Source organism: Gopherus evgoodei, unplaced genomic scaffold (genome assembly GCF_007399415.2).
Source record: "Gopherus evgoodei ecotype Sinaloan lineage unplaced genomic scaffold, rGopEvg1_v1.p scaffold_32_arrow_ctg1, whole genome shotgun sequence".
NCBI lineage: Eukaryota > Metazoa > Chordata > Testudines > Testudinidae > Gopherus > Gopherus evgoodei.
In genome coordinates, this window is record NW_022059994.1 from 4,085,114 (window position 1) to 4,099,408 (window position 14,295).

At 50.8% G+C, this 14,295-nt stretch overlaps 2 protein-coding genes and 1 pseudogene across 3 annotated transcripts in view; 2 read left to right on the forward strand and 1 right to left on the reverse strand.

Moving 5' to 3' along the window:
- Window positions 1–4,153, reverse strand: part of LOC115640819 (zinc finger protein 501-like) — a 45,784-nt gene extending 41,631 nt beyond the window's left edge. Inside the window, exons 1-3 of the mRNA XM_030543839.1 lie at window positions 4,085–4,153; window positions 2,958–3,074; window positions 673–1,956 (exon numbers count right to left, since the gene is read on the reverse strand). Of these exons, the coding sequence (XP_030399699.1) occupies window positions 673–1,956; window positions 2,958–3,074; window positions 4,085–4,118 (1,435 nt within the window). The 5' untranslated portion in view covers window positions 4,119–4,153. The remainder of the gene's footprint in view (window positions 1–672; window positions 1,957–2,957; window positions 3,075–4,084) is intronic.
- Window positions 1–14,295, forward strand: part of LOC115640774 (putative zinc finger protein 66) — a 687,485-nt gene that overhangs the window by 592,816 nt on the left and 80,374 nt on the right. The gene's annotated exons all lie outside the window — the stretch shown is intronic.
- LOC115640676 lies at window positions 9,724–11,522 on the forward strand (annotated as a pseudogene).

Below are 14,295 nucleotides of genomic sequence, written 5' to 3' on the forward strand. Positions count from 1 at the left end.
ACTTGCCTCTCCAGCCCTCACCGGTCTGATCGTGGCTCAAACAAGTCAAGGTGTGACTCCTGAGCACGGAGAGCTGACAGCACTGTGTCACGAGACGCTGGGGGAAGTGGAGCGGGAGAACGGGGGAGGATAAACTCTTCATGTCTCCTGCGTCTAGGGGGACTGTGACAATGGAGGGGGGAAGGAGGGAATCCCCACTCCCCCGCTCACCCTGTTTGCTTTATGTAACACGGAGGCTGTGAGCACATTTTTCTCTCTCTGCTCCAGCTCTCAACTCACTTACGTTTTATAAAAGGAAAAAGGTACCCAAGAAATGGCAGCTCTTCAGAACGGCATTGGGCATCCTCAGAACGACTGGGAAGAAGCCAATCTGTCTCTGAAGGGGGAACTTGGGGACTCACAATCACTTGACTAAAGGGGGGGGGAACCGTACAAATGAGACACTCTGAGTCAGCCGACACTAGGAACAGTGAGGGAGGTTTGGTCGGAGTTGGGGTCATGCTAGCTAACGCTAACCCCCTTCCCAAGTCCAGACCAGCCCTTGGAGGCTGATGCTGCTCAGGCTGTAGTGGGATTCTTAGGCTTCTAGGCTTTTCGAGGCTGCCCACGATGGAGCACCATAGAAATCAGTCCCTCGCAGTGGTGCGTTCTGAATGCAGAGCGGACACGTTCAAGGCTTCTCTCCCGCGTGGAGCCTCTGATGTCGGATGAGGTGCGAGTTCCGAATGAAGCTTTTCCCGCACACTGGGCATTTATAGGGTTTCTCTCCCGTGTGAATTCTCCGATGCACAATGAGGTTCGAGCTCCAATCAAAACTTTTCCCACAGTCAAGGCATTTATGGGGTTTCTCCCCTGTGTGGGTTCGGCGATGTCTATTAAGAGCCAACCTGTCACTTAACCTTTCCCCACAGTCGAGGCATTCATAGGATTTCTCACTCGTATGGCTTCTCTGATGTGAAATAAGATCTGAGAGCTGACTGAAGCTTTCCCCACAGCTGGGGCATTTGTAAGATTCCTCCCCCGTGTGCAGTCTCTGGTGTCTAAACAGGTGAGCGCTCCGATTAAAACTTTTCCCACAGTCCTGGCATTTGTAGGGTTTTTCTCCTGTGTGGTTTCTCTGATGGGAAAGAAGATCTGAACTGTGATTGAAGCTTTTCCCACACTGGGGGCATTTATAGGGTCTGTCTCCTGTGTGGATTCTCTGATGGGAAAGAAGATCTGAGCTGTGAATGAAACATTTCCCACACTCCGGGCACTTATACGGTCTCTCTCCTGTGTGAATTCTCTGATGCGCAATAAGCCGTGAGCGCCAGTCAAAACTTCTCCCACACTCTAGGCATTCAAAGGGCGTCTGTCCAGTGTGGATTCTCTGATGTGAGGTAAGACCCGAACTCTGACAGAAGCTTTTCCCGCACTCGGGGCATTTATACAATTTCTCTCCCCTGTGCAGCCTCTCGTGTCTAATGAGGTGTGAATTCTGATTGAAACTTTTCCCGCACTGGAGGCATTTATAGGGCTTCTCTCCTGTGTGCACTCTCTGATGCCTGATCAGCTGTGTGCTTTGAATGAAACTTTTCCCACACTCCAAGCACGTATAGGGTCTCTCTCCTGTGTGAATTCGCTGATGGGAAATAAAGTTTGAGCGCCGGCTGAAGCCTTTCCCACAGGCCATGCAACTGTTTTTTCTCTCTCCCAGGTGGATTCTCTGCTGGGCTGTGGTTCCCTTAAGATCCTTGAATCCTCCTCCCCCACAAAAAATGGATCTGCCTGCTTTGTCCCCTGGCTGGATTCCCAGCTGCCTTTCTGACATGCATGGACTCTTCCAGGTTTTTTCCTGCTCCCTGTTCTGGGAAATGTTCCCTCTGAATCTCTCTGAGAACATCTCATGCGTTTCCACCTGCTCAGGACCTTCCAGCTGTGGATTCTCCTCATTCTGACTCACTGTCTCATCACCTGCTGAGACAGAGAGAATCGAGACAGGAGTCATTTCCAAGGGTGGAGTGAAAGGAGAGACAGGGGAACAGCAGAGGAGGAAACATGGCACGATAACTGTCGAAGACATTGAAAAATACACTTCTGCTTTCACTTCCCATCCAAATACGCAGGGAGAAATAAAGAACATAAGAACGGCCACACTGGGTCAGACCAAAGGTCCATCTAGCCCAGTGTCTTGTCTTCCGACAGTGACCAATGCCAGGTGCCCCAGAGGGAATGAACAGAACAGGGGATCATCAAGTGATCCATCCCCTGTCACCCATTCCCAGCTTCTAGCAAACAGAGGCTGGCTACACCATTCCTGCCCATCCTGGCTAATAGTCATTGATGGACCTATCCTCCCTGAATTTATCTAGTTCTTATTTGAATCCTGTTATAGTCTTAGCCTTCACAACATCCTCTGGCAGAGAGTTTCACAGGTCGACTGTGTACTGGGTGAAGAAATACTTCCTTTTGTTTGTTTTCAACCTGCTGCCTATTCATTTCATTGGGTGACCCCTAGTTCTTGGGTTATGAGAAGGAGTAAATAACACTTCTGGATTTACTTTCTCCACGCCCGTCATGATTTTACAGACTTCTATCACATCCCCCCTTAGTCGTCTCGTTTCCAAGCTGAAAAGTCCCAGTCTTATTAATCACTGCTTATATGGAAGCTGTTCCACACCCCTCATCATTTTTCTTGCCCTTTTCTGATCCTTTTCCAATTCCAATATATCTTTTTTGAGATGGGGCGACCACGTCTGCACACCGTATGAAAGGTAGGCAGGGACCTCTGCTGGCTGTCAGTCAGGATGGGTGACAAGTCTTGAGACTCGCCCAACATGAGACACCTGCTACTCCCACCTTGACCTGGGTGAGATGAGACAGAACTGGGGGAGTCGCTCACAGCACAGTCTTGGGAGTCTCGGCTTTTATCCTTCGCTCACTAGACGGTTCCTGTGTCAGTTTCACTGATAACTCACCTGTACGGGCACCTCTTGGGATCTTCCTTTCTGCAGAGCTGTGGAGATCGGGCACCCATGGCTCTTCCCCTCGTTCCAGCCGGGCAATCAGCTCAGGTTTAGGAAGGGGAAATCCTGCTGGGGCAGGGGGTGAAATCAAACGAGATCAGGGCATGTCAGGCATTGGGAGAGGATTTGTTACAAAGAGCATTCCCTGATCTTAACCTGGACCCGCGCTGTGCTGTGTGGATGTGGAACATGAAGGGACCGGGACATGGTGACCAAGCCCCCTTGCGACAGGCAGGCCAGGATGTGTTGCACCCTCAGTTGGGAGTTTTCAGGAGCTGTGCGTTCTCTGGGACCTGCTGACTCAGAGCTAAATCCCCTGCCTGTTTCTAAAGCTTCCCCACGCAGGGAGCTAGCCCCAGGAATAGAGTGGAACGGGGACTGCATGTAAGAGACTTAATACCGACTGGTAAATACAAGACTTTGCCCTTTTGCAAGGGGATGAATTAACATCTCCATTGGGCTACTGAGCTTCTGTTCTATGGAAGAAGATCCAGAGATGAATTTCTACCTAGCCCTGGATCTGGAGAATACAGGATCCAATCCTCTGAAATCACAGAATCATTGGACTGGAAGGGACCTCGACAGGTCATCTAGTCCAGTCCCCTGCACTCCTGGCAGGACTAAGTATTATCTAGACCATCCCTGACAGGGGTTTGTCTAACTTGCTCTTAAAAATCCCCAATAATGGAGATTCCACAACCACCCTAGGCAATTTATTCCAGTGCTTAACCATCCTAACAGTTAGGAAACTTATCCTAATGTCCATCCTAAACCTCCCTTGCTGCAATTTAAGCCCTTTGCTTCTTGTTCTATCCTCAGAGGTTAAGGAGAACAATGTTTCTCCCTCCTCCTTGTAATAATCTTTTATGTATCTGAAAACTGTGATCTCGTCCCCTCTCAGTCTTCTCTTCTCCAGACTAAACAAACCCAATTTTTTCAGTCTTCCCTCATAGGTCATGTTTTCTGGACCTTTCATCATTTTTCTTGCTCTAAATCTAGGTAACCAGCAAAGAGCATGAGCAAAAGCCAAAAAAGAGTCCCTATGGGTTTTCATAACCAAGGCGACAGGAACCCCTTACCCAAGGAGGTCACCGTTTTGTAGTTCTCCTGCATGACGTCCCTGTAGAGGGCTCTCTGAGTGGGGTCCAGCAGAGCCCCCTGCCCCTGGGTGAAATACACAGCCACCTCCTCGAAGGTCACCGGCATCTGGGACAAGAGAGCACAGTCAGTACCTGCTGCCCCAGCCACAACCCCACTATTCCTCGGAGAAGATGGCCAATAAAATTGAAGCTCCCGGGTGGGGAGAGAGTAGCAGAATCCCACCCCTGCCCTAGTTCCACCCCCTCCCCCTCTAGAACAAATCCACCTGCAGCTCCCTGAAAATCCCCTACCCGAGTTTGCTCCGCCGCAGTCATGGTCCTTTCTTGTCACCTGGGAGGACGGGACAATCGCGACGGCCACGAGGTCGCTATTCCACAACCTGCCAGGGTGAGAAGGGCAATCGGGGATAGTTCAGAAGAGGCTTCTGTGCATTTCACACCCCAGTCCCCTCCTCGGTCTTTGCCTGCAAATGGACGTTCTAGGTTCCAGGCAAATGCTGGGTTATTTTATTTCATTGTGGAACCAGCAACGAACATCAGGATGAAACCCACGGAGATAGTTTTAAGCCCTCCCAGTAGCAGAGTCTCCAAACTACACGCTAGGATGGAACAGAATCAAAATAGCCCTGATGTCGTCCCCATGGGCAGCGCTTCACCCTAGCATCCCGGGGATCCAGCGAGGGCAGGACCTGGCTTCTACTCTCTCAGCTCCTCACCTGGTTCCCAGGGAAGTCAGTCTGCCCAGGGACGATGCAGTGGATGGCTCTTGGGTGGTTACAGGAGCTGGGAACATCTCTCGTCTTTATTTCCCCAGCTACAGTATCCTACTGCTCACGTTTTCCCTCTCTGCCAGCCCTTTTCCCCTAAACCCCTCAGTCAGCATCCTGTCCCACTTCCCCTGCACCCCCTCCTTCTGCATCCCTGCTTCCCCACCCCCTCACTCCCCTTCTAATGCACCCTGCACATCCCTATCCAGCCCCATCCATACTGTCCGGCTCCCCTATCCTCCTGCAATTCTCCAGCCTCCTTCTGGTTCCCCACCTCTCCCCCAGGTTTCACCATCTCGTGCCAAACAGAACAGCCTGGCTTTAGCCTCATTGAAAAGAAGAGGATTTGACAGCCATCCGTGCAGAACATAGGGACTCTCTGACAGTCTTGGCTTGCAGCAGCCTGTTGCTTCAGTCCCATTGGCAGTGGTGGGAAAGACTCACTTAATCCCACCAACAAAAACAGAAGTTTCAAAGGGGGGGAGTGACTCAAAATCTGGGTATTTAGGGAAACAAATACGAACGGCCATAACGGATCAGACCAAAGGTCCATCTAGTCCAGTGTCCTGTCTTCCGACAGCGGCCAATGCCAGGTGCCCCAGAGGGAATGAACAGAACAGGGGATCACTGCCCCATCTCAAAAAAGATATATTAGAATTGGAAAGGGTTCAGAAAAGGACAACAAACATGATTAGGGGTGTGGAACAGCTTCCGTATGAGAAGAGATTAATAAAACAGAATTTTTAATCTGGAAAGGAGACAAGTAAAGGGGGATATGATTGAGGTCTATAAATTCATGATGGGGGTGGAGAAAGTAAATAAGGAAGTGTTATTACTCCTTCTCATAACACAAGAACTAGGGGTTGCCAAATGAAAAGGCAGCAGGTTTAAAATAACAAAAGGAAGTATTTCTTCATACAACACACAGTCAACCTGTGGAACCCCTTGCCAGAGGATGTTGTGAAGGCCAAGACTATAACAGGGTTCAAAAAAGAACTAGATAAGTTCATGGAGGATAGGTCCATCAATGGGGTGCGTATGTGGAGGGAAGGGAGCATTGTGGGGAATATGGGGTGTGCTGGCTAGGCTGGGCTTTCTGCAGGGAGAGAGACTAGGGTGACCAGATGTCCCGATTTTATAAGGACAGTCCTGATTTTGGGGGCTTTTTCTTATATAGACACCTATTATCCCCCACCCCTTGTCCTGATTTTGCACATTAGCTGTCTGGTCACCCTAAGAGAGTCTTATGTGGAGCAGCAGGAATGTAATGCCCTCAATATGCAGTGTAGTCTATATCGCACTTGGCCATCCTTATCCTCAAAGGAAACCTGCCCCAGGCTTTCAAAAGAGAAGCCGGGATGCTGTCTTTTGCCGGAAGCTGGGAATGAGCGACAGAGGATGGATCACTTGATGATTCCCTGTTCTGTTCATTCCCTCTGGGGCACCTGGCATTGGCTACTGTTGGAAGACAGGACACTGGGCTGGATGGACCTTGGGTCTGACCCAGTGTGTCCATTTTTATGTAGCCTGAGAGCTTAAATTCATTACTCTTTTAGACACTAAAAATCATGGATGAAACAGAAACACAGGATTTATGACCCATTCAGACAATCTATAACCCACTAACCCTTTTTGTCCTGTGCCTGCAGATGTGTTAATGGGCCAGTTACCTTGAATACAATCTGAGCTAACAATTTATGCTACCCAAGCCCTTCCCCCTTGCACTGCGATCCCTTCCCAGCCCTGCAGGAAGAGCTCTGTGTGGCTGTGGTAGGGTGACCAGATGTCCCGATTTTATAGGGACAGTCCTGATTTCTGAGTCTTTTTCTCACATAGGTGCCTATTACCCCCCACCCCCGTAGGGATTTATCACATTTGCTGTCTGGGTCTCTCGCCCCAACAGAAGTTGCTCCAATAAAAGCTGCCACCTCTCTCGCCACCGCAATATAGTCACCTCTGGCTGCAGCCAGGAGTCGGGTCCCCACCCGCAGCAGCAGGGGGCTTGGCTGGGGTCTCGCAAGGGGCAATGCCGGGCGTTCACACAGCCACAAAGGGTTACCGGAGCGACTGCGATTCACTTCCTGCTGCCAGGATCCAGCCATCGATCCAGCCAGCTCCCTTCTGGGTCCTAGCGGGAACCCTACCCCGTCGCAGCCGCCGCCTGGCCCCATGCCCTGCATCTCCAGGGACAGCCTGTATCCATGGGGATCCCTTTGAGAAGGGGGATTTCGATGGGGATTTGGGAGGTCCCAACACAGGCGCTGAGCTAGGGGTCCTTGGGGGGAGGGCGCTGCACCCCCTGGCTTGAAACGGTTTCCATCATATCCAGGGTTTGCAGTTTGGTTCAATGGTTCTCAACCCCCCGCCCCCCACTGTGCACATTGTCCCAGCCCCCCAGAACTGAAGAGAACACTGAGGTGATGGGGTCCTGGCCCCAGGGAGCCCCCCTGAGCCTCAGGGGAGGGGACACGTTTCTCGGTGACAGTGTGTGGTTTGCTCTGCAGGTTTCTGCAGTTCAAGGAAGGAGCTTAGAGAAGGAAATTGGCCACATCCCTCCAGGGTCCTGATGGTGGGGAGCAGGGAGGGATGGAGAGGGGACAGGGCCACCGTTCATCAGCTGCGGTACCCAGAGGCCTCTGGTTCTTGCTAAGAGGTGGCGCTGCACTGGCTTTGTCTCTGTTTATCTTCCTGGGTCAGGAGCCACTGCCTCCTCCATTGCGACCTGGGAGCCCGGACTAAGCAGCTGCAGGGCGAGGGCAGAGCTTCATCCAAGCCCCCCCTGTGCCCAGCCCAGGTGATGGAGAGAGAAATCCTGTAAACTCTGGTAAAGTGCCTCTGCACCAATCACCCCAGGAGCCTCAGAGCTCAGCCCCTGGGGTCGGAAAGCAGCACACAAGGGAAGGGGAAACAGAGCAGGATCTCCTGTGTAACAGGCCGGGGTCGCACTGGTGCAGGGGTGATGGGCAGGCGTTCTCCCCGGCCTGTTGTTCTGGATGTCCCAATGATCATAGTTCTCGGGAGACACAGATCTTTCTTGGTCCAGGGACTCTCCCAGGAATCTGGTCCACCCTTTTATTCCTCAAGGTCCCTCTCTTTAAGGGCTCCAAAGAGTGATCAGCCGGATAGACCCTCCCCTGGTTGTTTTCTTCACTTGTCAGTCCTAAATTCCGACACGCCAGTTTTGATCCATTAATTTCCAGTTCCATTTTCCTCTTGTTTGCCAGTCAGAGCTTAACAGAGCTTGGGTGGTATCCGTAGACTTTCTGTTTGGATTAGTCCCGTTTTTTCTGTCTCTCTTTCCAATCTTTGTCTATCAGTAGGATCTTACCAAATTCACAGTCTATTTGGGTCAATTTCACAATGATAAGATTTTTTAAATGGTAAATTTCATGATTTCAGCTATTTAAATCTGAAATTTCACAGTGTTGTAATTCTAGGGTCCTGACCCAAAAAGGAGTTGTGTGGGGGAGGGAGGGGTGGGAGGCCGCAAAGTTATTGTAGGAGGGGTTGTGGTACTGCTACCCTTACTTCTGCGCTGTTGCTGGCAGCGGCGCTGCTGTCGGAGCCGGGCAGCTGAAGAGTGGTGGCTGCTGGCCAGGAGCCCTGGCTCTGTCTCTTCCTGGCCCTGTTCTGCTCACTCCACTTCTCCACCTCAAGAGCCAGGAAGTCTCCCTGGAGTGCAAATTTAGTCCCCTGGCCTGATCATTAAATGGTCTTCTCCCCCCTTGTTAGCCTGATGGTGTCATAAACAGATAAGTAAGAGTTAATGGAACAGAAGTACTTCATATCTCTTTTGCCTGGAAAGGGTTAACAAGATCAGTGAGCCTGGCTGTCATCTGACCAGAGGACCAATCAGGGGACAGGATACTTTCAAATCTTGAGGGAAAAGTTTGTGTGTGTGCTGCTAGTGTTTGGTTGTTGTTCACTCTGGGGGCTCAGAGGGACCAGACGTGCAACCAGGTTTCTCTCCAACCTCTCCGATACAGGCTCTTATAAGTTCAGAACAGTGAGTACTAGGCAGATAAGGCGAGTTAGGCTTATGTTTGTTTTCTTTATTTGCAAATGTGTATTTGGCTGGAAGGAGTTCAAATTTGTATTTTGTTGAAAGGATTTTAATTTGTACTTGTATAGTTAGGCTGGGAGGGTATTCCCAGTGTCTATAGCTGAAAGACCCTGTAACATATTCCATCTTAAATATACAAAGATAATTTTTACAGTTTTTTCTTTCTTTAATTAAAAGCTTTTCTTGTTTAAGAACCTGATTGTTTTTTTATTCTGGTGTCAGATCCCAGGGGACGGGGTCTGGATCCACCAGGGAATTGGTGGGGAGAAAGGAGGGAAGGGGGAGAGACAGGTTAATTTCTCTCTGTGTTAGGATTACTTTCTCTCTCAGGGAGAGTCTGGGAGGGGGAGAGAGAAGGAGGGGGGAAAGTGAATTTTCCTCTCTGTTTTAAGATTCAAGGAGTTTGAATCACAGTGATCTTCCAGGGTAACCCAGGGAGGAGAAGCCTGGGAGAGGCAACGCTGAGGGAAAGGGTTTACTTTCCTTGTGTTAAGATCCAGAGGGACTGGGTCTTGGGGGTCCCCGGGCAAGGTTTTGGGGGGATCAGAGTGCACCAGGCACTGGAATTCCTGGTTGGTGGCAGCGCTACAGGTTCTAAGCTGGTGATTGAGCTTAGAGGAATTCATGCTGGTACCCCATCTTTTGGACGCTAAGGTTCAGAGTGGGGAATTATACCATGACAGATGGCCATGGACAACTCACGTCTCCCCACACGTGTCTCCGTGTCCCCATCGCCCTGTGCCTAGCCCAGGGCTGCTGTGTGCTCCCTGCCCCATGTTACCTGTGGGATGGTGGTGGTGGAATGGGCTTTGTCCTTCTCCTGCTATTCCTCCTCCCAGCAGTCAGCCACTGCCCCTGGTAGCTGGACGTGGGTTTGAGCATCACGGTCTCGCTTGCTCATTTTCACATTCTTTTCCCTCTCTTTCCCCTGGCTTTCCCGCCAGGAGTCAGCAGAGCAGCATGGCCCACACTGCCAGTCTGCTGGAGCCTGTCCAATGAGGGGACAACCCAGTAGTAAGGGAACACGGAGCACCAGGGACCCACTTCGGAGAAGGAAAAATTAAAGATGGGTTAGTAAAATTTTCCCTTTCTCAGTCTCCCCACCAGTTATTGTGTGGTGTTTCCCCTTTTTGCCGTTCCCTGTCTCTGCCTTCTCCCCAGCACAGGGGACAACGCCTGTCTAGATTCTTTCTCTTTATTCCAGCAGCCAATGGGATGATGAGGGAAAACGAGGTGAATTCACTGCTGGAAGGTCCTGAGCCAGGGGAAGCACATGGGACATTATTGGGAAGATCCAGAGGGAACTTTAGCCAGAGCTGTGAGCATGAGAAAGCCTGTGGAAATCAGGGCTGGTCAGAGAGACATCTGGGAAACCAGCCAGAGAAAGAAGTGGGTAGGTTTAATGTGTCGGAGGATGCAAGAAACTCAACGAAACAACAGCCCAGCAGAGAAGCAACATGAGAAAGAGAAAAAAACACGTGCGCCGAGTGTGGGAAAAGCTTCAATCAGCGCTCTCACCTTATTTCCCATAGAAGAATCCACATGGGTGAGAAACTCTATAAATGCCTGGTCTGAGGGAAAAGCTTCAATCAGAGCTCAAACCTTATTTCACACAGAAGAATCCACACAGGAGAGAAGCCATATAAATGCCTCATCTGTGAGAAAAGCTTCATTCAGAGCTCACCACTCAACAGACATGAGAGAACGCACATGGGAGAGAAACCCTATAAATGCGTTGAGTGTGGGAAAAGCTTCATTCAGAGCTCGGATCTTCTTTCCCATCAAAGAAGCCACACGGGAGACAGACCCTACAAATGCCCTATCTGTGGGGAAAGTTTTGATCGGAGAACACAGCTTATAATCCATCAGAGAATCCATTCTGGAGAGAAACCTTACAAATGCCTCATCTGTTGGAAAAGCTTCAATCAGAGCTCCAACCTCATTTCACACCAGAGAATCCATACAAGAGAGAGACCATATAAAAGCTCTGACTGTGGGAAAAGATTCAATCGGAGTTCGCACCTTATGCGACACAAGAGAACCCGCGCAGAAGATAAATGCCCAGCGTGTGGGAAAAGTTTCGACCAGAACTCAGATCTTATTACGCATCAGAAAATCCACACAGGAGAGAGACCTTATAAAAGCCTGGACTGTGGGAAAAGTTTTGATTGGCGTTCACACCTGGTTATACACCAGATAAGTCACACGGGAGAGAATCCTTATAAATGTGTGGACTGCGGGAAAAGTTTCAGTCAGTGCTCAAACCTTATTACACACCAGAGAATCCACACTGGCGAACGCCCTTTTAAATGCCTTGATCGTGGGAAAAGATTCTGTCAGAGCTCAGATCTTTTTTCACATCAGAGAACTCACACGTGAGAGAGACCCTATAAGTGCTCAGACTGTGGGAAAAGGTTTAGTGACAGCTCGACCCTCATTAAACATAGGAGAAGCCACACAGGAGAAAAACCCTATACGTGTCAGGTCTGCGGGAAAAGCTTCAGTCAGAGCTCCACCTATACTCGACATCATAGACTCCACGGGGGAGAAAAACTTTGAAGGTGGGGGAAGGATCTTTCGGGGCACAGGTTGTTGGAGGCATCAGCAAATCCACAAAGGAAAGAGACCTCTTATGTGGGGTTCTGTGGCCTGCCTTGTGCAGGAGGTCAGACTAGATGATCAGATTGGTCCCTTCTGACCTATGAGTCTATGAGTCTATGAGTCATACTGGACATCAGAGACTCCTGCAGGCAGGAGAGAAATTCTCTCAGGCCACAGTAAAGAGACCTGACATTTTCTATTTCCCACACACATCAGGGGCATTTGGCCTCCAAGTATCCAGCTGCCCGTGTCTGGGGTGAGGACCCAGGAGCAGCCAATCGTGAGCATATCACTTACACTGCTCCGTTCATGAGCAAACTGAGTTTTACACTCATCTACTTCCCCCCTCTGGGGACAGATTGTCTCATCCCCTGTTATTCTCTTGTTGTAGTGGGTTGTGCTGAAGGGGAGAACTCTTTTGCTGTTGTTTTTTTTTTGGGGGGGTTTAGTACCTTTTCTAAAACACGAATGGATAGAGTGGGAGGGAATGACTCCATAACCTGTTTGTCAGGGCATAAGTGCCGACTTCCTCTCTACCTGGTGGGGGGGGGTGCTTGACCCCCACCTAGGCCCCACCCCTGCCCCCACTCCACCCCTTCCCCAGGCCCAACCTCCACCCCATCTTTTCCCACCCCTGTCCTGCCCCCTCCCCAAGAGTGCCCTGTCCCTGCTTTCAGGGCCGGTGCAATCATTTAGGCGGACTAGGCGGTTGCCTAGGGTGCCGAGATTTGGGGGCGCCAAAAAGCACTCCCCAATTTTTTTAAAATGGTTGAGCAACTGCTGCTGCTGAGACAGAGAGGGAGTCTGAGCTGCCGGCGGCAACCGGCAGCCCAGGGTGTCCCCTGGGTCAGGGCGCCACTGCGGCAGCCGGCAGCCGGCAGCCCAGGGTGTCCCCTGGGTCAGGGCACCTCCGCGGTAGCCGCAGTCCAAGGTCCCCTGGGTCAGGGCGCCGCCGGAGGGGTCAGCAAGCAGCTCCTGTGGAGCTGCCGCAGAGGTGCCTGCGGAGGGTCTGTTGGTCTGCGGCTCTGGTGGAGCTGCCACAGTTGTGCCTGCAGACGGTCGGCTGCCTGCGCGGCTCCGGTGGACCTCCCGCAGACACCACTGCGGCAGCTCCACCAGAGCCACGGGACCAGCGGGCGGGGCGGCGAAATTGCCGTCCGCCTAGGGCGCTCAAAACCCTAGCGCCGGTCCTGCCTGCTTCCCCCGAGTGCCTCCTGCATTCCCCGGAACAGCTGATCCACAGCCAGCAGGAGGAGGAGTTGGTCAGCAGGGCTATCAGCAGGCTAGAAGGTGGGGGGAAGCTTGGCTGCCAGTGGGTGCTTAGCACCCACTAGTTTTGCTGGAGCATCCACAGATTTGGCACCTATGGGTCAGGGACCTGTGAGACCTGGTCTCCCTGCTCCAAAGCCTCTTTCATTACTCATATGCAGCAGAACAGCTTCAACAGGAGAGACTAAAGAACCCCCATATCCGGATATCCCATAGGTTGGTGATCACTCTCCCATGGCAGAACCCTGTTCAAATCCTCTCTCTCCCTCAGGCAGAGGATAGAATCCAACCGGGGTCTCCCACATCCCAGGTAAGTGTTCTTACCACTGAGCTAATAGGTGGGTCGCACCACCGCCTCCTCCTCAGGCCATTATGTGTGGAGAGAGACAAGTGTCTAACACACTCTCACAAGAATGGACATAGGTGCCTAAGCCACATGTCTGCAAGAGAGGGTTTAAATCCAGACTGCGGATCGTGAGCAGAGATAGGCCCTTGTCTCTGTCAGAGGGGAGGGACTGAGGACACACCCCTCTCATCAGCACCTCCCATTGGCTAGCTTAGGTGGCTCCCCTTGGAGCATGGATCACATTCTTGGGCACCTCCCTCTCCCCATTCATCATGCTTAAGTCAGGTTCTACAAACGCCATAGTTGTTCCAGGAATTTGCCTGGTGCCTAGAAGTCAGGGTGTTGTGATGCTGAGTAGGGTCGAGCTGGGTCTAGAATGTGGTCCGGATGGGAATGGTTCATGGTCCCACGCTATTTAACGTTTTTATTAAAGACCTGGAAGAAAACATAAACTCATCACAGATAAAGTTTGCCGATGACACAACTATTAGGGGAGTGGGAAATAATGAAAAGGACAGGTCGCTGACACAGAGCAATCTAGATCACTGGGTCGACTGGATGCAAACCACCTGCGTTTTAATATGGTTGAATGTCAATGTAATACCATCCCAGAAAAGAGAACATGGCCATACTCACAGAGTGGGACACTCTATCCTGGAAACCGTGACTCTGAAAACGATGTTGGGGTTTGTGATGGATCATCATCTGAACATGATGATCCAGAGACGGTCTAGGTAATGCTTGGTCCTGCCATGAGTGCAGGGGACTGGACTAGATGACTGGACTAGATGACCTCTCGAGGTCCCTTCCAGTCAGTGATTCTATGAACTCCCTGTGCTATGTAGTAGCGAAAAAGGCTTATGAGATCCTTGGATAAATAAACAAGTATAGCAAGTATGAGTATGCGGATTATATTTCTGCTGTGTTTGGCATTGGTGTGACCACTGCTGGAATACACTATCCAGTTCTGGGGTCCACAATTCAAGAAGGATGTTGAGAAATTGGAGAGGGGTCAGAGAAGAGACACGAGAATAATTAAAGGACTGGAAAACATGCCGTATATCGAAAGACTCCAAAAGTTCTCATTCTAGTTATCTTAACAAGGAGGAAATTAAGTTGGTCAGACCCTAGAAGTGCCTCTCTG